General features: G+C 36.2%; 1 protein-coding gene across 1 annotated transcript; it reads left to right on the top strand.

The window, feature by feature from the left end:
- The first annotated feature begins 4,577 nt into the window (after window positions 1-4,577).
- LOC150075342 (uncharacterized) lies at window positions 4,578-25,204 on the top strand. The gene is made up of 2 exons (XM_090388346.1): window positions 4,578-4,843; window positions 23,882-25,204. Exons 1-2 carry the CDS (start codon window positions 4,841-4,843, stop codon window positions 24,515-24,517), a joined length of 639 nt encoding a protein of 212 aa, XP_090244472.1. The 5' UTR covers window positions 4,578-4,840; the 3' UTR covers window positions 24,518-25,204.

The following is a 25,204-nucleotide window of genomic DNA, read 5'->3' as shown; positions in this document are numbered from 1 at the left end:
TTTGCACCACGCGAGTCTTTTACACCGATGAATCTTGGTTAGGAGAGGATGCCGTAGGGCTCGTCTGCTGGTATAGCCAATTGCGTGCGACGCATGGTCATGCTAGATATTGTTCTGAGTTGGCCCATGTTGTATTGGGTAGTCAACTCTTCAACAGTGCTGCGCCCGTAAGAGTCGTCGAACCCCGCGCTTACCTCTAACATCAAACTTTCGCTGACCTTTGCAGTTTTGCTGTCGGGTCATTGTTTGACCATTTTGAAGCCAGCCCTGGTACACTTTAACAACGGCGGCTCTAGAACAGCCCACCAGTTCAGCCGTTTGGGAAATCGAGGCAACAGCTCGTCGAGTTCCCACAACTTGTCCTTTTTCAATGTCCGATAAATCCTTCCTTTTACCTATCACGCTCGAAATTTTACTACCTACTGAACCATTGACACCTTATCTATGCTACGTAGGTCGACTAACTTCGCACTCTTGTACCTCACGTGGTCAACAGGTCGCAGTCAGTTTTCATAGGGGTGGTCATAATTCAGTGATGACTCAGTGTATATTACTAGAATAATACATAGTATAATTTATATATAGTATATTATAAGAATCTGGTATATATATACTGTACAGTATACTATATAGTATAGCATATAGTATATAAAATAATTTATACATAAGTAAAAATAGTATAATAGTATAGCATAATTGCAGCGGTTGGAGACTAGGCACCTGCGAGGTGATCTGATTGAGGTGTATAAGGCCTTGAATGGGTTAAGCAAGCACAATTCTGATAGGTTTTTTCCTCTTGCTCAGATTACGAACCTGAGCGGGCATCAATCCAAATTGAGGAAAGACAGTTGTCGAATAGATGTGCGGAAATTTGCCTTTAGCCAGCGGGTAGTTGATTGCTGGAACAAACTTCCATCTGTCGTTGTGGAAGTTGACAGCTTAAATAAATTCAAGTAGGAACTGGACAAACTTTTAGAGGGAATGAATGTGTGAAATTGTTTTTTTTTTTTTTTCTTTTAGCTTGTCATACGCTTGCTTTCTTGCATCATATTTCTCTACTACTACTAATACATTTCAAATATGAAAATACATATACAAAAAAAAAAAATGCTTATGCTCTGTTCAGATTGGTTTAGTCCGACAGCAGCACCTGGTAAATCCAATGTTAAGTATATATTTCTTCTTATTTCTTTTCATCCAGAAATCTATCGTACATTGTCAAAACCGTTCTTGAATACATTTTGTTCTCGATAGAGCCTCGAGTTTTACATCTACAAAGATAAATCATAATCATTAAAAAAGTCTCAACAAGGAATTGAGTTCATGATATTAACCAGAATTCACTCCTGGCTTGCAGCAGCGAAGGGATCATTGCTCTGATGATAAGTAATTCAGATAATAAATACCAGACCTCTGTAGGAGCAGAACACGGCACAAGAGAGATTTTGAGATGAAGTTGACGTGCCTCAATTTGTCTCCATAAAACATCCCAGGTGGATGAATGCTCAATTGGATCCAGATTGGTAGATCATGCTGGCGACGTCATCCGAAGAGTATTCATACTTCTTAGGAACTCGTTCATCAGCTGAACTCTGAGAGGAAGTATTTATCCTCAATGAAAATGAATTCAGATCCTATGGTATTTCTGCAAAGCTTCACATGAATTAAGAGCTGGATAGGTATTTCGAACGAACGGAGGGGTGAAGTGGACGGTTTTTTTTTTTTTTTTTTTCAGCTGATGCTGCATAAGCTTGCTTTCTTGCATCATATGCCTCTACTAATGCTAATGCTAATGCTAATATCCTCGAACATCCAAAGTATTTTCCTCAAAGATGTGGTTTCTTGAGGCCATTCCATCATGATCTCTACCCAGATCATCAAACAACTGCCACAACACTGGTCTCTTTCCCTAATGATAGAGAGGAGCCTATTCCACGTTCTCTCCAAATGGGAGTATGAAGAGAATGACAATCCAAAAGAGATCACTCTTTAGGTATCTGTACAGAGAATACTGGCCATGGCTCCAGAGATGTGGTCGGCTCAAACTAAGGAGGACTCCTTTTTGAGGTGCAAGGACACAAAGCCGGATCGCAGAGGGCCCCTTCTTCCCCTGCTCAACGTACTATGACAGCTCGAAATGCAGAAACTGCTTGGGTAAGTGACCGAGCATCCTCTGTACAGCCCGGATTTGTTGCCCTGTGATTTTCATATTTTTGAAAGACCGAAAAATTACCATGTAAAACGTCGATTACACTAACAACAAAGTGGAGGAAGCTGTCAAATAACAGTGCCAATAGCAACCCAAAGACTTTTAGGAGCAGGATATAAAAATCTGGAGTACAGATGGTATGTATAAGTGCCTAAACTGTGTTATTTAGTTGTTTATTTATTTATGTTTTTTTTTTTTTTTTTTTTTTTTGGAAAATAAAGTTCCAGCTATTGGTAAATAATTCTCGTTTTCATTTGGCCTACTTTCTTAAACAATTGATACTCTCCATCCTGGTATACAAGTGTACAGGTTAATTTCATTCTCTTTCTATGTTTCCACCAGCGTATCACACACATCACAAGAGCTACCCACGCTTTTGTAAGTGGTTGGTTTGTTACGACTCTTAAAACTAAGTTGTTAGTCTGCTCCGCAGGCAGAAGCATAGACTGCAATTTATCTACAACCTGATTCACTCTCGAGTAGATTCATTCTCTTTATTGTCAGAGCTTCTTTTTCTTACACACATTAGGTTTCTTACACTTTAGGTTTCGATAGGCGATTCTCTTTCTTTCTCTCTCTCTCTCTCTCTCTCTCTCTCTCTCTCTCTCTCTCTCTCTCTCTCCCTCTCTCTCTCTCTCTCTCTCCTTTCTTCAATATATATTTTATTAATTTAATTTAATAAGAAGGTTCACGTAATTTCAAAAGAATTCTTCGATCCATGAAGCTTTTTTTACGTGTTCACCCCTTTCTTCTGTTTCCTGCCGATCTGGACTTTGTGTGGGCTGAAAAACCTGAAATAAGTTACCCCGTAATCCCTCTTCTTAAGATCGGCTGATAACAGCACCGATTGAAAGGCTCTTAACAATTCCCTCGGTCTCCTATAGGCTATTCTGATCAGCAACATCGTTCTAAAACATCCATGTCTGACCATTAGGTACATTTTTTATATTTTAAGTTTGTTTTATCCTTTTGTACTGCAAATGGCCCCTTGGGAGGACAAAGGGGTTTTACATTTTTTATGCAAAATGATTACTGTAAGCGGATAAACCACAAACTGTGTTTTTTAACATTTCATGGTAACGTAAGTAATCAGTAACATTGGAATATTGCTGAGAAGAAGGGTTCCATGAATATCCATGACAAACATTACTAGTACAGCATTCGATTCATAAAGAAGAGTATTTAAGATCGGTATGCTACAAAAATAAGATTTAATATATTAACGGCTAGAATATGTTTTTCATTTCGTAATACGGCATTGATCTTTAGAGAAATCAGTGGGAAATATATTTCTTCTTGTCAGAAAAGAACTTGTTTTTTCGTTCTATATGTTTTTTAGAAAAATCGTTGGGCAATTTTGAACAATACTGATTTTGAACAATAGAAAATAATTATGAAATATATTCATTGAAGTGTCATCCGTGAATAGTCTTGATTGCGTTCCTTTGCGATTTTCAAAACATGTTTAATTTGCCGGATAAACGCGTTTTCTAAAAACGTTTTCAGCTTAAAGATAAAATTTAAGAAATCTGCTAGGTTAGAAAAAGTTGAATCTTTCGACGCACTATTAATTTCACTTTAGATGGTACAGCAAGTGCATTCTTTATAAGATAGGTCATGCTTCTCTTGAAGTATAACGACTCATTAGGGTTAAGGCTTCATGTAGGCTGTTGATGTAGGTGAGCGTCATTTACCCCAAATCAAGTTTTGGTCGTCAGACCTGTTTGCCAAGGTATTCCAGCAGGTTCAAAAGAAAAGTTGTTTTCACTAGAATAACAACCTTTTCTTAATTTCTCTATAGTCGTTCTCACTTTATGCTGCACTTGACATATAACCCGTAAGACACAGATTTGGGAAGTTTCAGCCTCATGTTGCGCCCTCTATGTTATATAACTCAGAGGCGCGTATTTTGAGCAGTAGTCATGAAGCTGACACAACAGGAAAGACTTCGAGAGCTACCTTGAGACCGTCTAGTTCATTCTTCAAAAGGCAAAAGGCCTTTTCCTTTCCAAAAAGAAAGAAAAGAAAATGGGTTTGGGTTTCATGACTCACTCGATGATCCATATTAACATACTAATAAAAGTAAAAAGATGAAGTTAATAACAACATGCAATACGAAATCTTTAATCGAAAAATTTAGCCAGTCAGTATATAAGGAATTGCTTGCTTGCCCGTCCACGTGCATTCTAGTCGTCCTCGTTTCTGTCCGTCCACAGGGACTTGACGGCATTCCTTGGGTTTTTCACTTCCCCGTTCGGGATTCATACAGAGAAACTGGTTTTTGCTTTCTCTAACCCGATTTTTCAGACCAGCTGACTTCATCCAGTCGAGACCGGATCATCAAGAATCACGTGTCTTTGCAGTGGTTATGCATTGGCAGTCTCGTCCTCCCATGCTATACAAGAACCTCCCAATCTACCCCTTCCCCCTCTTATTTCTATCCCCCATGCAGACAATGGTGGATAGGATGCAAAGAAGCAACAAGCTAGGGGTTACTGGGTCACCCAACCCATGCTTGTATAAATGGTAAAGACTGATTAGAAACGACAAAACTATCTGGACGTTATTCAAGCAGCATGTGCAAGCGAGAGGGTTAATCTCAGTTTCATTGAAAAACTTGTTGACTCTACAATGGTAAGTACCAAGTAACAATCGTGAGCATGGATTATACTGAAGTTTGTTGGGAAATGTGCGCATTGTATACTATCGTCTTTTTTGTGAGATTACATTCGAAGATTATCAAAAAAGAAAGATTTATTAAAAGTGAAAGATTAATTGCTTCGGTAGAGAAATCACGATTTTGTGTTGTAAAGATATTATTGAGAATTATGTCAACGAAATAGAATTGATTTTCCTGAATTAGGTCAATATTATGTCTTTATCCTCAATGAACCTGAATTCAACAAACTAATCAACACAATATTGTTATTCGTGTAAGGAATTTATCAAGTTCGTATATCAATTACATCACGTTGATCATTTGTGAAAAGAAGATAAAGACATAATATCCCTTAATGTAATAACACAGGGCTCGAAAAATATTCGACCATTCGCGTGTGGAGACTCATTTTGTCGGCAAGCGAACGTTTTAAAATTTTTTGGAATAATACTGGAAGGATTTCTTTAGATGTGAGTAATTATAGTGCAAGTATTTTTTTTAATTTAAACTTCATTAAACGTAATAAAAACCTATATATGCGTGTGGGGGGGGGAGAGAAAGAAGAAAGGATTATCGCTACTGCTTCTTAAGTTTTTCAATATTGATAAATATTGCAGCATAAAAATCATTTTAAGTCACTGAAATTAAACTACTAATTAACTGCTTTAATCAACTACTGTTTAAGTGCATATAAGCTAAGTTAGACTCAATCAATATTTTTAATTTTTTTTTATTGCAAATACGTGTTTTTTTTTCTTTTTTTTTTTTTTTTTTGTATTTGGTTGTACCAAGTTATCGAGTTTGTTAATAATAAAAACACGTATGTTTATAATATATCGTTTGAATAGGATATATATATATATATAAATTTATATTTCTTGAAATTTTCTCATCGATTGAATACATTAAATCGATGAGAAAGTCTTTATTTTCACATAGAAAATACCGCTTATATTTTTATTATATTTTTACGTATTTTTCAAAATTATACGTATTGAAATATTTGATATATGAGAAATAATACTTCTTCACACTTCGAGAATTCAGACTTAAAGCAAGTGACCACAAACACGTCATATTTCTAGTTTTTTCTATGTAGTTCCTAAATTTAACAGAATAAAAAATATAAACATATCATTACCTAAAAGCTTATATGCAACCGTTTTGTGAAATCAGGTAATGCCGGTATATTGACCTCTTTACTGCGTTTTATATAAACATTCAACTTCTCTATTTACACTTAAAATTATATCAATTTATTAATTATATATAATAAGAAAGTAACCTACTTTTTATTGATCCACATTTCTTATTTTCTTTCTCCCTGAATAAATAACACAGATCACACAAAAACTTCAGATTTTTAATAACCTGTACTAAATACATTCTAACAACAAATTCGCTGCGGTCCTATCATCTACAGCAGCAGCCGACAGTTACAAAACAATTTTACATATATATTTCAATACCGATAGAGGGCTCCCTTTATTCTAAATTAATTCTTGGAATAATAAATTAATTTTATCGTTGTATTTAAGAGGTTTATCGCAACCACTAACAAATATATATATACTGTATATATATACATATATATGGGTATCATATTTTTGAAAATAAAAAAAAAGCCTGCAATAGTTTAGTTAAATAGATATCTGACGGCTCATAATTCTTATAATTATTGGCTCATTTGAGATAATTATTTCATTAGTTCCATAGAAGACTCATTTTTCTAAACCTGTTATTCTATATTGAGCTTAGAATGATTAATGTTGTCCCAAAGGGGAAGAAAAAATATCGGCACCATGATTTTAGTGAGACTGATATTAAACACATGTGTTTGTAATATTTTTATACATTATTGCACATGAGAGCTGAATGCTTGAAATTTGTGTACTGAAGCATTTAGGAACTAGGAGCCAAAATTCTGTCCTCACGGAATTTCCGCGTTATATTAATCAGGACGGCTACGGAGAAATGAAAGGAAAAACTAGTCATTCCAGTCTCTGAAATGAAGCAGTGTGATTGCAAAGTGGCCGGAAACTAGGTAAAATCTCGTCTACTTGCAAACAGGTTATAATCACGGCTCTGCAGTTTGTCTTCCAGGTTTTCATTAACTGGATAGCAGATTCCAGTTCACAAACGAGGACTGTGAACTTTGTTCCAAGGATAAAATTGAGTTGCATTGTACAAAAGATTTTGATCTAACACTTCCTTTACCTGTTATTTTTATTTTTCACCTTTGATTTCTCTTGTAAAGGATTCATGAAAGGCATTAAGGTTTTTTGTTTGTCTGTTTTTCTGCCCAGACATGTCGTGATGAAGCCTTCTATAAAACAAAAATCGCCACACTTCTGGTATTGGATTTTTTGAAAAATATAAAAAACTAGGTTAAGAAAAGAGGTTTCGATTATATAAAATAATAATGAATGCGAGCCGGTGTTCATTATTTAAAACTGCTGGAACATGAGGAAGTGTTAGAGTGTAAATAAGAACTATTATTGCCTCATATCACTCTGAAAAGAGATCACAAGAAACTGTGCAACTAGTGAGCGATGACGACCTCTGCAGCTATGGCAGTTATTTTATGCCATGTTTGCTATCTACTTCTCTTCCTAGACTGCCAAACTCCTCGGCCACAATATGACATAAGGGCAGCCTCATAAAAGTTTTCCGATCTTGACGCTAAACGTTTCTGAACTTCAGCCAGCTACGAAAATAAAACCGAAGTCTTTTGCCAAGATGTAAAAGATTAGCGGTGTCGAAATTGTGCTAGTTGTGTGGCCTGTTGGAAGGTGGAAGACTAAAAAATTGAAATAAAAAATATACTGAACATGTAGCATAAGAAATATGTAAAATTCAGAGCCGTTGTTATGGCAAATATGAGAAGAAATACTGATTCGTATAAGTTCTTGGATTTCATTCGTATAAGTGCTTGGAACATATGAACATGCGCCTTTTACCCTACATGTGATATTCACCTTTAACAAAGTCTGTAATATTATCTTTTGGAATTACTTTACTGTTCAAATTAAATATTTTAAGTTATAGTGGATACAATCAGATGCGTAGGTCATACCGTTCAACGACTATACAGGGTAGCTAAATTCCAAATTACAGTATTATGATTTTAAGCGAAAGGTGCGGGGCTTGTATTTTTATTTTGCCGTTCCGAAAATTTCGTGAGTGCATTACCATCCACCAAAGTTTAATTTCAGCATCGGAATTCCAAACCTACAGCTTCTTATTATACCAATAATTTATGAAACATCCTCTACCTAGAGAATGCCTTTTTCAATCTGAAAATTAAGGAGACCATTGACAATGCGAATAAACTGTTCGTTCGATGTTCTGGTAAACTGTGAGAAATAATGTAAAAAAATGTATACAATCCTGAGGCAAATTGTACTGTCCTCAATGCCTATAAGCCAGACAAAAATCAAATTAATACAGCCAGGAAAACTGCAAATTCACTTTCCACTTATCAGTTTGAAATTCCTACAAAGAACTACACTGTTGGCCACTGAAAATGACCCAACCACAAGGAGCTTATACGTTTATTTCAAATTGTTCATAGGAAAGTAATTATTAAACATGCACGCCAATTTACTTTCAGAGTAAAAGCAACATTAGCTGTGTATTCTTTCCGAATTCCCCCCTTCCTCCCACTAGAGATACAAGCCAATATACATACGTTGCGTTAGCCAGTCATAAAGTGAAAATTAAATATCGTGGGACACTTCTCCACGTTTGTACCTGTATTATCCTACCAAAAGTTATCGGCATCTCCCTGACTACAGATTATTATTATTTTTTTTAATTTATGTATTATTATTATCACTCTATACGTCTGAGACAGCTACCTTTGACTGAGAGATGTAATTACATGCTTCCGACAGTAAACACATTAACATGGAATTTACAATGTTAAATGTGCACTCGGATTTGGCGTAATTATTTACAAACTTTCGCATAATAGATTTTTAACAATACATTTGCAATACCTTTGTCTCAATTTAAGAAACTTGGATACAATGTTATAATGTTACAATGGATACAATATTACTTGTTAAAATTTTCAAAGTTATTGTCAGCGCTAGATCTGCATATCGGTGAAAGTCTGCACACACTTTCCTTCAGTAAAGTACATTAGGTTGTTATAAGGTTTTAAGCGCAACAACAACTTAGGCCATATCGCACAGTGTATAATTATGTCTGTAAATTGCGTGTGTTCTGTGATCGATTTTCTGTTTGCTGGATGGAAAACCCGAGTTTCCGGGAGAAAAAACCATGCTACCATCGCTTGAGACCGGCTAACACGTTGTGAAAAATGCCCATAAAATTTCCCATGAAAGTGAGTTTTACTGAACATAGTTGCAGGATCGACATTTAACTCGTCGAATGGTTTCAACGTTAAAAAGAGAAAAATCTCTTTAAACTGTCCAACTGTATCATTTTTTTCCCTCTCATAGACCCTAAGAGCTTTCTGGGTCCAGCTTGAGGGACTCTTGGGTGTGATGAATAGATCAGGTAGCTATTCAGTGGATACAATCATAGGAAAACAGTAGGTGTTTCCACGACATGTAGAGAGCTGCCATGAATTTTCATGGATCAGCTATAGCCCACAAGCCTTTGATAACAAAAACGATTGCACAGCTCAATTGGCAGGATGGAAGGTACATGGAGTTTCAACTGCTAATCAGCTGAAATCAGCCATGCGGAGAAATGGGCTCTTCTAATCTGGGAGACGTACGGAGATTTGCGTATTTGCCAGGAGATTGCTTAATATCTGAGTGCAACGTTCAAAGTGTGAAGTTGGGAGGGAAGGGATGTAATGGGTATAGGAGTGTTTCTCATGATACAGACCGAAGTCTGTATCATGTACTTCAGTCAGTCCACTGACTGAAGTGCATGAAACCATGAATGCTGTGTTCTACACTGAATTTTGGACAGCTGTGTTCCCTACATTGGAGTAGTTTTATGGAAGTGGCACTTACCTCTTGCAAAACGACAACGCTTCCTGTCACATAGCAAGGATTGTATACTCATGGCTTGAAGAGATCAACAGCGAAACATTGAAGCAGCCATTAAAGTTCTCCGAGCTTATTCCAGTTGAACATTTTTAGATTGATTTGGGGCAAGGTGGCCAGCTATCTATCAAAATTGGTTGTTGTTGTTGTTGTTGTTGTTGTAGGGTGTTAGGCCCATCAACGGATTATACTATAATGCGCCTGTAAAACGGATTATGCCATACTGATTATGCCACTCTGTAAAAATTGCATGAGTTATGTGGTCAATTTGCCGTTTTTCTTGAAGAAAATCAAAATTTTCTGGGAGAAAAACCCGTTCAACCCTCGCTTGAGACTGACTAACTCTCAGCCGCGTTGTTAAAAAGCCTATAAAAATTTATTTTGTCACTGATGCGATTCGAACACAGGCCTTTCCCATCCAGTGTGGGGAAGGCGGTGTTTATGTGCACTGTGCTATTGGGAAGGCACGCAAATTATTTGAAAGCTTTCCACAACTCGGAAGTAATCATTATGGCTAAAGGTGTGTCAACTAGCTTGATTTCTTTGACTAAATGCATGTTTTGTTATGAGTTACACTCATAGTGTAACTCATGAATTACATGAGTGTTCCATGAATTTTAGAATATTGGGGATATAACATCAGTTTCAGTAATGTTAGAACGAGCGCTATTTAAAAAAGTATGCTTACTGATGTTTTTATGAAAAGACATTTAATCACAGAAATGAAATGAAATGATGCAAGGTACATAAGTGTACTACTTTTCGATGTAGTCACCTATTACATTCATGCATTTGCTTTTTCCATTGTCAGGAAACAGTTATGTCTCTGGGGGTTTTTTTTAGAAGAACTAAGGCCACAAAGCGTTGCCGGTGTTCTGTTTTTTGTAAGCAGCAAGGCCAGGAAGCATCTGTAAATTACATGTATTCTATGATTCATTTTCCTGTTTTACTAGATGAAAGACCTGTGTTATAGCCGGAAAAACTACACAGTCGGCTCTCGAAACCGATTAATTCAGCCACAGCGAAAAAGTCCAAAAATATTCTTCCGCTCTCAACTGGAATCAAATCTAAGCGTTTTCCACAAGGTGGAGAAGGACAGACAGCGCGACCTAATCATTGTGATAACTGCGAAAGCCCGTGTGGCCATACCCCCTGTCATAAAATTCAGGGGTTTTTCCATTTGACGAGGTTTCAAAGCAGCTTCATCGTCATGACAGAATCGGTTCCCTGACAGATCTTTCTTCAAAGGCGTAACAGACGAATGTCAGAAGGAGCGAGGTTGGGATTTTAGATGGGAAACACCTCCATCCATGACTTTGTAGCTACTGTGCTGATTTCTGTGTGTGAATGTTGCGTTATTTCAGCTGATTACACCAAAAACAGTCATATTTCTATTAATGATGTGCAGCTTTAAGGAGACTGTGTTGAAAATTGAGGCAAGTGTCACCTTTGTATCTTGTATACTTTGTGATCAATAAATTTGGAGACCTTATAACTTATAACCTCGTATAATAAAATGGGCAGACTTTATGATCAATAAATCCTGAGACCTTATAACTTATAACCTCCTATAATAAAATGGACAGAACTCAAAGAAAACCTTTTGCAGATTCATCAGATTTCTTGGAATCAAGTTTATGTCTTTCTGGTTTTTTCGTTAATGCATTACGCAAAAAGTTTTCTTTTCAAAGCGAGTTGTACTCTGGTTTCACAAAATCTCTTGCTCTGTTCATTATTGACGGAACCGAGATTTTCCATTAAAACAGATTATGTAAGAGTGCAAGAAATCAATCTTCTGTGAGCCTTAGGATGTGAGATGAACTTGAAGGTTCATCTTACATCCGTTGTTGCAACTCATTCTTCTTTTTCAACTGTTGCCATCTGGTTGACTGAAGGTAACTTTTTTTTTTAGATGGGCCCAAAGAAAATTCTTTATTTGAGTTTTGCATCAGATAAACTCGGAAATTGATTGCAAAGATGCTTAGAACAATTACCATCATTTTCTAAAACTTTTAAAAATTGTTTAATTAATCCTAATTTGTCATGAAACAGAAGTATCTTTCATTTGCGAAGCTATGAAACTATCGTTTTTGTCTACCAGAGTTTTGTGTTCAGTACTTTATAAACCCGGTATAATACTGTCTTTGCGTGGCCATTGCTTCTTTGTCCAACACTTTACTGTCTCATTCACGTATGAAACATGTCATTTTAATGTGATCCAACAGCACATATATATAACCGTAAAGTCCCCACAAGGTAACTAAGTAGTTCTTTCGTATTTAACTTTATTATGAAGAAGTCTGAGGTTTCCTTATCTCCTTCAGGTGAGCCGGATGAGAAGAGAAGCATAAATATTCCTCTTATGAAGATCGCTTTTCAGGCTAGTTTTAGAAGAATGGATGAGCAGCCTCTACTCATTTGGTTCATGGTGAAGCTCTCATGGCAATCATTAATCTGGAATAGACATGCGAATGTTCCTAGGAAAAGTATGAAAAGAATGTCCCTGAAATTAACAGGTTTTTATCTTGATTCTTGATCCCAGAATCTTGGTAGAATATTTTGGAAGACCCAAATCCCTCACCAAACCATTTTGCTTTTTGTGTGAACTGTTGCGGTTCATATGCATTTTCGTGGTGGGAACAGTCACCGTCGCCATATACATTACATTCAGAATCTGACAATTAAATTTTATTAAGAGTTTCTAGTCGGGAAGGTACAGCTTGTTGTTAATATGGTTTTAGGAGCATCAGCAACTTAGGCCATATTGCTCCGTGTATACTGTCTATAAATTGCGTATGTTCTGAGGTGAATTTTCTGTTTGCTGGGCGAAAACCCCGAGTTTCCGGGTGTCAAAAACCGTGCTACCCTGACCTGAGACCGACTAACTCAGCCACGTTGTGAAAAAGGCCCATAAAATGAAGGTATAGGATTAAAAGATTAAAATACAAAAGACATTTCAGATGCGAAATGCCTTTCGTATTTTTAATGTTAGAACCTCGTACCTTAGATAAGAAAAAATAAATCACCTCCTTGGCTTCTCGGTCGACGACAAACAACCGGCATAGCAAAAAGACAGACTTTTTATTACCTTGACCCTATTTCCTCAACTATTCAATGAAAATTTTGCAAACTATCCAATCTAAACCTTCCTAGAAAGTTTTTTTTCTCGTCATTATACTAGAAAAATTGGTAAGTAGTAATTACCAAACTTGGAATAATAAAAGCGCAATCATTTTTAAGTATTATATTCAAAATCATAAAACAAAAATAGTAATGACGTCTTGCGAAAATTCTGTACGTGATGGAGAAACATGGATGTCAGTTTTATGATTAGCCGGACATATATGATTAGCCAGATCAGATCTCAAAACAACCCAAGTCTGTGTTATTATAGTTTGTTCCACTTCCGGTCAGGAGCGGGAGTGCAGTAGCATACACTCTTTGAGTAGACCGGGGTTCAAGCCCCTGACTGCTAAATACGGTCGATCTGCTAACCCGCACTAGACCAGCGTGGAAGATTATGGTCCATTTCCCTCAATTGAATCGTTAAAGAGGCTTCCATCCTGCAGTGGATTGATAATGGCTGCAGTTTACCATTTTTTTTGTTTTTAACCTTTATCCGGATATCCGATTATCTATTATATTAGGTAAGCATAAGTTCGTTTAAATGATGAATCTAAACGAACTTATTTTCATTATTTTTACTTTATTTTATTTTTTATGCATTATGTGTATGATAAAATGTCCAGCTAATAATGAATGAATCGATCTATGGAGAGAAGGAAAAAGGGAGAGAATTGGGCAAACTCCGGTGCTTATACCACTTTTAATTGGACCCATTTTGTTAATATGCAGTATCTGTATATATATTTCTGCTGGCATAGGTTTCGAACTTTAGAGCCTTGGGCGAATATTTTAAGCTCACTTGTTATAAACATGTGTACTTCAGCCCTCATATTAATATTGTTATTAATTGCTCTAGACAGCTCCTAGGCTTAAGTATCTTGCTCACACTAAATTCCCTCTCCTATACTAACCCTGTAATTCGCTTTGATCTTTCCAATTCTAGACTTCGGATTTATTGTGTGGTCACCACATTGAAAGTTAGTAATATCTTCCCTTGAAAAAACATTAAGAATAGCTGTCAAGCAAATCCCCTTTTTGACGGTGAGTTAAGATATTTCAAAGATAAATATGATGATCACCTTCGCAGATCACCATCATCCCTATCCAAAAAATCCCTTGCGAAAAAATTCGTTTATAAACTCTGTTTCACTATAAATTTAGAACTGATTATGGTATGTTCAGTCCCCATTTTAAATTACTGTACAGTATATATGTATTTTTAATGAATCGCATCTTGACCCTTTTACTAACCTAACAGCTTTATTGGGTATTTATATTTCATTTCATTTCTTTTCGAAACTGATTAACTCGGCCACAATATGAAAATAACCATATAAGAATTCCTCTCTTGGAGACGACATTCGAATGCAAGCCATTCCTCTACAATATGGAAGAACAGTGACCGTAGCTACTTGGACTTACTGGTAATTACAGAAGATGACAAGGACCACCATTATAAGTTCTGAATTGTGTTGGCAAATCTTGCAGATGTATAGAGGTTCAGTGGCTAAAGAGCTTCAGTTGTCATACTAGAAGGATATCGATCGTGGGCCTCATCAAAATGAAGATCAGTCCCATTTCCTCGAAAGTTCATCTTCCTGGCAGTACAGTTGACTATCGGTTCGATATGTATCGAATCAGAAGTGACATCCACATCGATCGTCTCTTCTACGAAAAACTTTTTTGAGTTTTATAACGCACACTTAAACAAAGATTCACGTAAATTAAGACCAATTATTCCATAGAAATACATTAAAATTCAGGAATTAAAATGTAAAACAATGGACTTTAAATCTAATTTTAAAATATCCCTCACTGCGATCTTTTTATTTCTTGAGTTAGTGGTCAATTTTTATTTATTTATTTATTTATTTTTTAAATCCTGCGTGAACATATAGGGCGTTATTTTAATTTTTGGGCGTACATTAAGATTTATTATTATTACTTATATTATAATGAGACGTTATTTCAAAATTGCGCAAAATAAACCCGCATAAATCACAACTTCGCTGTTTTTTTTTTTTTTTTTTTTTATCCGTAATTCAAAGTTAAAAGAAAGTAAGAAATTATAACATTTTGTTTTAAGACCTGTGAGAAACGAAGATGATGTAATCCCGTTTTAACAATGACAAAGATGATGCAGTCTCGATTTAATAATGACAATTATATGGATCTGAAATGCAAAGTTGCTCACGAAAAAAATTTTTTTTAGAATACTACATAATGTTCACCACTCTGATATCTTGTGATAAATGTTGCCCCTTATCATGCGCAGTTATAAATAAGAGAATTTCGACCTTGACCTAATTTCGACGGGAATGTTGGATTATCTGCAAGAAGGCTGTCTGTAAGAATGGTTAAATGTTGGACTTTCTGTATGAACATTGGAATTATTGGATTATCTGTAAGAATGTTGGATTGTTTATGAGAATGTTGGACTGTCTGTGAGCAATGATGGAATGTTCAGTATATAGCTTTGCTGTAGGAATGTTGGATTGTATGGAAGAAGTATTTTTGAAACCTAATATACATTGGTTTATGAATGGCAAACTTTACCATGACGTAATTGAAGTAGATACTAACCAACAGAAAGAGATATTCAAATTATTTTTCAAATATTTCATCGAGGCCTTTAAGAATTCCTTCATTCTCCGAAAGAGGATTTGAATCCTTAGAGATTCAAATCCTCTTTCGAACCCCAAACCAGTGACAACTGACGAAACCATTATACTGTAACGGAAGACTAAGATATTGAAAAAGCTATTAGGAATCATACCATTGTACAGTACAGAGAACGTAAACGAGTGCATGAAAACGGACCTTAGTATTTTTCCTTCTCCTCTCTCTTTCTCTTCTGAAACCCTCCCGAATCCTAGTAAGCTCAAGACATAAGCTTAGTGAATACTGTTGCATGTTTGAATGAAAAATTTTACTCCAGTCAATATCTGCGCAATAGAACTAAAATTTGCATTCTTGACAGTTGTGTGCGATGAATTACAAAACCGTTACACTTTTGTAATACACCACACACATTACTTATCGACAATCGTTTTGTCATAATTACATTATGACAAAATGGCGACGAGAAGCTAACAAAAACAACGCCTGGGGGCGTTATTTTTGTTAGCTTCTCATCGTTTCTTTGAAGTGCCATTTATTTCGACAAAATGACATACAAGCTATTGGGTTGGCTTTTCCATTGCTTCCGAACCTCTCTTTAGTCGTGTGTAGTGTTCAGAATTGGTTTGTCTGTTTTCGAAAAGGAAAAATCCCCGGAATTTATAAGTGTAGACTCTTCAAGATTAATTGAGGGGTAGGCATTCTTTTTCCTTTGCTCCACGCAAAGTAGATGTATATCTTTCAGCGGATATGGGTGTGTTCCTTTCTCTTTGATAGTTACGCCAACGTGTGCGGTAGTACCTCCCAAATTCTGACACGAGGGTACGAAAATATAAAGTGAAAAAGAAAACGTAATTGTAAATTTGTTAAACTGCTAGTAATATGCTATTTTGGACAATATTCTACAGGATGATAATTTTAAATGAGAATCCATGAATATGCGAATAAATAACTTCGAGTAAAAGAGCGCTAGTGATATGAAATGTATAGGTAGCATTCTCTATTCTCTGATGTCACAATTTGTCACAAAAAATGTCGAAAAACATGACCCCACGACATTCACATTCTCAGTTTCCCTGAACATTTCCACTGGCGTCTATAACACGGTAACGCAGATTTTGATGGTGACTTACAACATCGAAACGTTCTACAAAAATCATGTTGGGTAGTTTTAAACGACTCTGTTTTGAGGTAATGTTTCACCCACTCCTCTATGCTGAACGCCATTTATTGCTCGCACTATGCACAGAATAAAGAATATTACTCGTAAATGCCATGTTTCTAAAACTCTTTTACTCGAAGTTATTTTCATTTTCACCGGCTCGCTTTGAAAATGATCGCCCTAGATAACAAAGGTGTGTTAAACGTTAAAGTGGCTAAGGCTGTGAGGTGTTAGTATATTGTGTGTAGTATGTGCAATCTTCGGTCGGTTTGCTGTTCACAAGACGAAAAACCTGGAGGACAAACCATCCAACTCTCTTCTGAGACTGACTATCTCAGCTACGTTGTGAAAAAAGCCCTTAAAAATTCCTCGCGTCATTGGAGAGATTCGAACCCGAGCATTTTCCAAGCGGTATAGGTGGACAGTGATTATATCCACTGTGTTATCTGTGAGGGGCTCATTATCAGCCAGATGTTGATATTGATGTGAACAAAAGCTCTCCAAGTACTGATTTTCCCTTAGTGGGACTCGTGATGTACTGTGTTAGCCAAGAGTTTCATACGTGTTAATAAGCATCTTGAGCTGTTTTTAGACGTGAAAGATGCCTACATTATAAATCAGTCTATCTTTTTGACTGCTCCTAAAAATGTATGAAGTAATATAAAAATCCAAGATTGAAGTACCCCATCTTATCCATCTGCTTCCAATCTTTATGCTTACAAAAGCGAGCCAAAATGTGATTAAGGATATTTTCTGTTGTTCCCATACACTTAATTACAAAAAGGAGTTTGTTCCACAGAAGAACGATTCTAATGCTTTAAGAAAAGTAAACAAAGATATCATGACAATGTTTAATGTATCCCTAATTGTGTTTATATCTATACAATGAATTTTTAATCAACTATAAAACATTTGCAAAGTGAATATGCTTTCAGTGATGGTAATAACGGGTGTTCTAAGTGTAAAATTACAACTACACTGCACTTAAAAATCGACAATAAAGGATATAGAGTTTCTATCATATATCATAACCATGTTATGTGCTATCCATTATCAGAAATTTAGTGATGTCGTTCTTATTCATTATCATATTCGGAAGATGTTACGAGCATGGCAGTCAACTTGATATATACCTTCTATATCAATTTCTGGACAACTTTTGCACACAAAGTAATTTTTAATCACTGGCTTTTCAACCCCAGGGTCATTTTTACGAGCGCCTGTCTATTTATTAATTAGGAGCACGTGCTACTCCTTCAGAATTTCATTCGAGATGTATAATTGCTCATGGGTGTGGCAAGTACAACAACCATCGTGCTAGTGTTTTGTGTTTTAATCTAGCGATCATGCTTCTTTTTCTTTTTTCTTTTCTTTTTTCATAAGCGCGCGCACACTTTTTGTTAGCTCGAAAATTGCACAATTTTTTTACTTCTGTTTCACTAATATCTCGGGGACCTGTTCCAATTACTATTTTTCTTACAGTATCTATTGCTTTAATATACAAACTGATATTTAAGACTAATAAAATATTTATTTATTCTTTCGGTCAAGAGGGTTCATGTATGTTCAATTTTTGTTCTCCAACTATAAAAAGCTTTTCAATATTTTTCATGATTCCTGTCCGATACACTATTAATGAGGCACACACACCTTGCTAAAGGGCTCATTTTTTATTCGCTCTATTTTATCTTCAGCAATTATCTTCACTGGCGCTGCTATTTCTGTTTCATGATTTATTTACTTTATTTTTTTATGCAACTGTTCTAATTTCAGAAGTGTTATTAATTTAAATGGCTCAGATAGTAACGGCTTTTAGTAATTAGGATCAGGACGATCCTGTATGAAAGAGGGAGGGGGGATATGGAGTTTATAATAGCATTCTCCGAATAAGATGAATTATATTTTATGCTTGTAATAGCATTTAGAATTAGTGTAAACGCTTCTAGTTGTAATAATGCAATGATAGGGCAAATTTTATCCCATGTATATCAGTGTCAAAAGTTCTATAGCACAACGAATATTTCTATTCTGTCCACTAGATTAATGAGATGAGAGAAAGACGGAGAGAGAGAGAGAGAGAGAGAGAGAGAGAGAGAGAGAGAGAGAGAGAGAGAGAGAGAGAGTGTTATTACCTTCCAAGCATTCCCGATGGATTGCTAATCTAATGGCTGCTTTAATAATGATAATAATTCTATCAATTATATTTGAAGCGAGTGTCTACTGCTAGCATTAGTACATCACTCTAGATCTCCACTTATCAAAACTAATTAGTCTTCGCGGTAACAGTGTTTATAATCACAGTCCTCCCCAAACCAGGTAGAAAAGGCCAGGGTTCGAATCCGGTCAATGACGCGATGAACTTCTGTGGGCTTTTTTTTTTTTTTTTTTCACTCCGTGGCTGAGTTGGGCGGTCTCAGGCGAGGATAACAAGATAACAAGGTCCCTTCCCCCCAGAAACTCGGGTTTTTCGTTCAGCAAAACAAGCAAACCGACCAGAGAACTCACGCAATTTATAGACATGATACACATAGATACATGAAGTTGTTCTCGGGTGGTCTTAATCTGACTTTTTTTTTTTTTTTTTTTTTTTTATACAAATGGATTGACACAGAAATCTGCTTGAATTTTGACTTGCATTCTTCAAAATATATTAATAAATTATTTTTTATCAACAGTTCTGCAATATAGCTTGATAAAAGTTTCTCTAACACTAATATATTTCGTGTACCTTTTATGTAAATTCTTTGCCATTTTAATCTATATACTGTACATAATTTGGGGAAAGCTGTGGCCATATTATTTAATAAATTATTTAATTTTATTATTTAAACCTATAGAAAAGTGCTCTTTTAGAGAGAGAGAGAGAGAGAGAGAGAGAGAATTACAATTGGGTTAACCTTTGAATTATAAAAATATACATTTATATTCTTGATATTTTTTATTTACCGGAAAGCAAGAATAAAAATTAGTCTTTGAAAAAATGCAAATAAAATGAGTATGTTTTTATTTCCCTAAAAGATTTATGTGTATTTTCGAAATAAGAGCGTGTATCGAAAAAATACAAATACAGTATAGTGCAACTTTCAGTCGTTAGACATTAGCATACACTTCAGATCTGCTATTTCAATCGAATTACAAACAGCGCAATTAAAATTCATACTGAGCTTTGAAAGCAATATAGATAGTTTTAGACTCTGCACAGAGGAACTAAGGCCACGAGGCATTGGTGTACTGTATTTGTCAATTTCACGAATTCTATGGTCGACTAGCCTGTTTTTATAGATATAAAAACCCAAATTTTCACGAAAAAATTCCAAATGGGTCATTCATATAGAATTAAGCATATACTCTTTTAAAAATTGTTTTCTGGCTTCTTTTGAACAATAATAATAATACTAGACTCATTAATTTGTTTAGTTGCAATCTGAAGCATTAGCCATCATGATGTTTGGATCATGAAACTCGGATTCTGATGCGTACACACATACCGGGTGGTTATAAAATAAGTTTCCCTATTCTAGAGACCCTATTGTCAAAACGGTTAGAGATAGCACTGTGAAAATCGGTGGCTATTTGTTGAAGAAAAAAAAAAAGTTCAAATTTCCGCCACCAGGGGAGAAATTGGCACTGTAAACATGAGATGGAATACTTAACTTTGGATTAGATTTTAATACTAGAACTTAGAAATCTACAGATATCGTTTTATGTGCTTTCCTTCACTTGAGATGACATTCTGAAAACGGAGGACTGCGTGCGACACAGTTTTGCATAGCATCTCATTGGGGATGTTGGCTATCAGCGGTGTATTCGGGCCGGAATGCACTGGAACGACGTTCCGGTAAGAGAAATATCTATTTTACCCATTGCTACTAAAAATATATATTAAAGTAATCTTTAAAATTAATAGATTTCTTTAAAAATTTATTTAAAAACAAAAATATAAATTTCGCAATGAAACTTGAACGTTTCTTACTAAAGTACAATGTGTTAGATAAAGAGATCGAACGAATGAAATATACTGTGATGCCTGCGAACGCTGCATTTTGATTCGCCATGAGCTGAACGCTAGAACTGGTTGTTCTATGAACCGTGTGTCTGAAATCTGATTCAGTTACTGTACAGTCGATGTGGTGTTATCATATAGTCTTCTGGAGAACGAGCGTTCTAGTACTATTTATTTTAGCAATACTCCTCTGTTGGCTACATGCTGTTTAATGCTTGCTTTCAAATCGACAAGCATCTGTATGCCTCCACGGTAAACTCAGTCTTTCGGGTATCCCCATAGCCAGAAATCATAGGGATTGAGATCTCTAATCGGGCTGGCCAGAACTGCGGAAAGTCTCTAGAAATGATGCGATCATTTCCGAATGTTGAACGGAGCAGTTCCTTCACTTGTCAAGCAATGTGGGGAGGGGCACCTAATTGCATGAACACTATGGTCTCCAAGCATTTCCTTTCTTGCAGAGCGCGGAATAATGTGATCTCTTAGAAGAGCGCAATACACTAGTTACCATAAACCTTACGGTAACTAGTGCAGGGGGGGGGCATGAGGTGTAGACTCTTCAAAGAAAAATAATAGTCCGGTTATAAACTCTGCTCTGAATTCACACATACTGTAACGTATGGTGTGGATTCACATAGTGCAATAACTAAAGTCTTGTGATCAGCAACAACGAATAGACTTTGCTCTACGATTTCTGGCTCGTCTTTCATGCACAGCAGATGGACAAGAATATTACGCAGGTTTGTGCATCTACAGTCCCATGAAGGGTGAAATGTGCCTCATCAGACCACAAGATCATTCGAGCCCATGTATCGTCAAGTTCCATACGAACCAGAAATCGTAGAGAAAGTCTATTCGTTGTTGCTGATCACAAGACTTTAGTTCTTGCACTACGTGAATCCTGTACGGGAACCAGCGTAAAATTATTCGAAGCATTTTACTTACAGTAGACTAAGGAAGATCCAAGTCTCTTGACACACCCTGGCAGGCACTACTGACTGGTAGTGTTTTGCATTCTGACCATTGCAACCGCCACTTCATCCCCTACTTCCGTTTCGATTCGTGGTCGTCCCCTGCCTGGAATTACACCTAACTCCCCGGTCGCTTTAAATTTCTTTATTAGTTTTCGAAGCCCCACTGACAAGGTCAAAGGTCCTTTTAGTTTCCGATATTCACGTAGTGCTGCATTAGCGTTACTATTATTCTGGTTGAACAGTTTTACTAAAAGAGCACGTTCCTTTTTTGTAAGAGCCATAATGGTTATTGACGGTGGCATTGGCCTTTTTGCTTTTATCTAACATGATGTCATTTGCGTAAGCAGCGTGTCTTGAAGTAAATGACAACTTTTATATATGTGCAGCGTCGTTTTTCCCCTGGTGGCGGAAATTTGAATTATTATTATTATTTTCTTTTACAGGTCGCTTCCTCATACCCGAAATGACATACCAACCGATTTTCACAGCGCTAACTCTAACCGTTTTGACACTAGGGTCTCCTGAACAGGGAAACTTATTTTATAACCACCTGGTATATACACAGCAGTACATACTGTATATGTCTACACACAGTAGTAGAACTCCCCTGTCTTGTTAAGGCAATTTCAGTCACAAAAATGCACATACTCGTGCATTTTAGGCAGACACTGAACTGTGCCTTTTATAAGTAGTTCCTAAGAATATAAGAGCTTGTGACCCACTATAAAACCAGCTTCCATATGGCCTCCTAAAAGAATTGGGCTTCAATCTGAAGCATCTGCTTCCATTGTACTCTCGTCAACATGTCCTAGTTAGTATTCTCTCGTGGATTTAAACAGATATAAATTGATGTCGCTAGGTCTGGATGTGCGGTGGATGATCCAGATATGCTTATCCATACCGGTAAAACCAGTTGCTTATTCTGGCAGTGATGTGAAATTGCTGTGTTATTAAGCAGGATGATTAGCTTCTCCTGAAAGAGACCTGGATGCTCACATTATAAAACCGCTGTAGTTGATCGAGAACGTTGCGATCTTAAAACTTATTATCATTTTTGCAGTTTATACTTGGGTGAACTTAGAGGAATGTTTAAAGCAGGACTGAGTTAGAGTCCAGCAAAGGTGCGCGGTTTTCCCGGGAGTTTTCATCCAACGAAACAGATCTGAGGATGCCAGTAACAAAAGGATGTGAGGTTGGTTGGGAGAAGTTCTCTTTAATTTAGTGTTGGGAAAGTCAATTCACATCATGTTCAGTTCAATGTAATACCAAAATCACCTCAGATAACAAAGTGGTATAGGTTGCTTTTACACTATGCGCTTTGCTAATTTTTGAATGATTTCTGCTACATGAAAAGTTCCCTTTGGTACTATTCATTTTTCTGCTCCTGAAAACTCGAGTCTGGATGCGACCACTGTATATAGCTAACTCCTATAATGAATAAACTGAGTTTTTTTTAAAAAAATGAAAGAATCACAATTTCAATTGCAGTATGCCATACTTGTCAAAAAACCAGTGTTCAAACTGAAATAGCTAGAACCCATCAATCGCTGTGTTTCCACATCGTGTAGAAAAAGCCTAGATTTGAATTCTGCGAAGACGCGAGGAATTTGGAATTTTTATAGCCTTTTTCACACCGTTTCCAAGTTAACCGTTCTCCTGCATGGGCTGCATGTTTGCTCACCCTCCAGAAACCTGAGGTTTTCATCCAGCAAAACAGAAACTAGCTAAATCATATATATATATATATATATATATATATATATATATATAACTTAAAGGCACAATGGACTAACGTCTCATACCTTTTTTGTTTTGGTAAAAAAAATGAAACAACAAACAGGATTCACACAAAATTGGAAAATTGGAATTAAAACGGGAGTGATGAATATATCAGTATGATGTAAGAAATAAGATTTACTTATTTTAGTTTTACAGAGCACATCTTTTGTAAATTAATTTTCTTTTTTTTCCGTCTTTCGGATTACTGAACTTTAATTTTTTTTTTTTCCACTTAAATTACAATAATGACAGTTCTTGCAAAATATTATGACTATTTGTTACATTTTTATAAAATACGTATCTTTTGTTGTTTTTTGTTTTAGGATTTTAGGTTGTTTGTGATCATCTTTTTCGTTGGTCTTCTTGTATCTTCCGATGCGCAAAGACGGAGGTCAAGCCGGAAAAGGACCACTACTGAGATTCCTCCCGAAGAAGATGACTACGATCTTGGGCCTGCTGACAATGGCGATGTAAAACCAGATATTCAAGATTCATCAGCACCTTCTGTTAGTGATACATCGCAAGGATCTCAGAAAAATACAGAAGGCTCAGAATCTCTCGAAGAGAAAGATGCTAACAAAAAGAATGCATCTCGATCTCAACTGTTTGTTCCCCGTGGCACACGACGGCCCCGACCAACAGCACCTCACGGAGATAGTCGACCCAAACCGACTTTACCTTCTTTTATCCGTAATCCAGCCGTGAAAAGGCGTCCTATAACAAATGGTGCTAGTCCGGCGGAGACAACTCCAAAATCTTCAACTTCAGCTGCAACAACAGCAAGCAAAGCAAACGGCAATGGTAATGGTAATGGTGGAAGGCGTCGCGATCGCCCTTCTCCTACAGAAGCGAGTAATACGGAGAGAACAGGGGGAGGCAAAAGGTTTGGAGGAGGATCCAGTTCAAATCGTAGGGACGCAAAACCTCGTTCAGGATTCAGAGGTTCAGAATCCAAATGATGGTTTGTTCATCCATTAATAGTGTAAATTCAAACGTTGTCTCATATGCCTTTTTTTTTTAAAGAATTGGTGTCGCTATGAGAGAAAGGAGGACTACAATAGAGAACGTTGTGTAGATACTGGAAGTAGACCACAACTTCACCCTTATGCTGTTGTGAGATGGACAGATCACGCAAATTAGGACTCCGGTCTACGGCACTTTTTTTAAAGAAATTTCAGTATTTCAATTTACAATTCATGCAAAAATTACTCAGATTAAAAATTCCATTTGCGTGTTTTATGCAGTATGAACTGTTCAACCTTTAAAATTTTACGATACTTCTTATAGATATTTTTAATCATTCAGTTAACTTTTCATTTCATCCATCGTATGTCCCAATAATAACATACGAAGAAAATGTGAAATGACCAAATTAGTTCATTTTAGCACAACTTAAACTGTATTGAGAATATTTTTGCATGCCATTCTATTTTATAAAAGATTACTAATTATTTTGAAATTTAAACCGGGTTCATCAAGTAAGTTAAGAAAAAATCACCCCACCCCCCCACCCCACAAGTAGTCAAATTGCTTAAAGTTAGTGTATTAATATCATTTTATTATATACGTGCATTTGATTACATCCATTTGCGGACATATAATTTTAATTTTGTGATATGTATCACCAAATACGATGTATGTATGAA

This window comes from Mastigoproctus giganteus, chromosome 14, assembly GCF_048544385.1.
Source record: "Mastigoproctus giganteus isolate SK-2022 chromosome 14, ASM4854438v1, whole genome shotgun sequence".
Taxonomy (NCBI): Eukaryota; Metazoa; Arthropoda; class Arachnida; order Uropygi; family Thelyphonidae; genus Mastigoproctus; species Mastigoproctus giganteus.
Note: the sequence above shows the minus strand (reverse complement) of the source record. Positions and strands in the feature narration are given on the sequence as shown.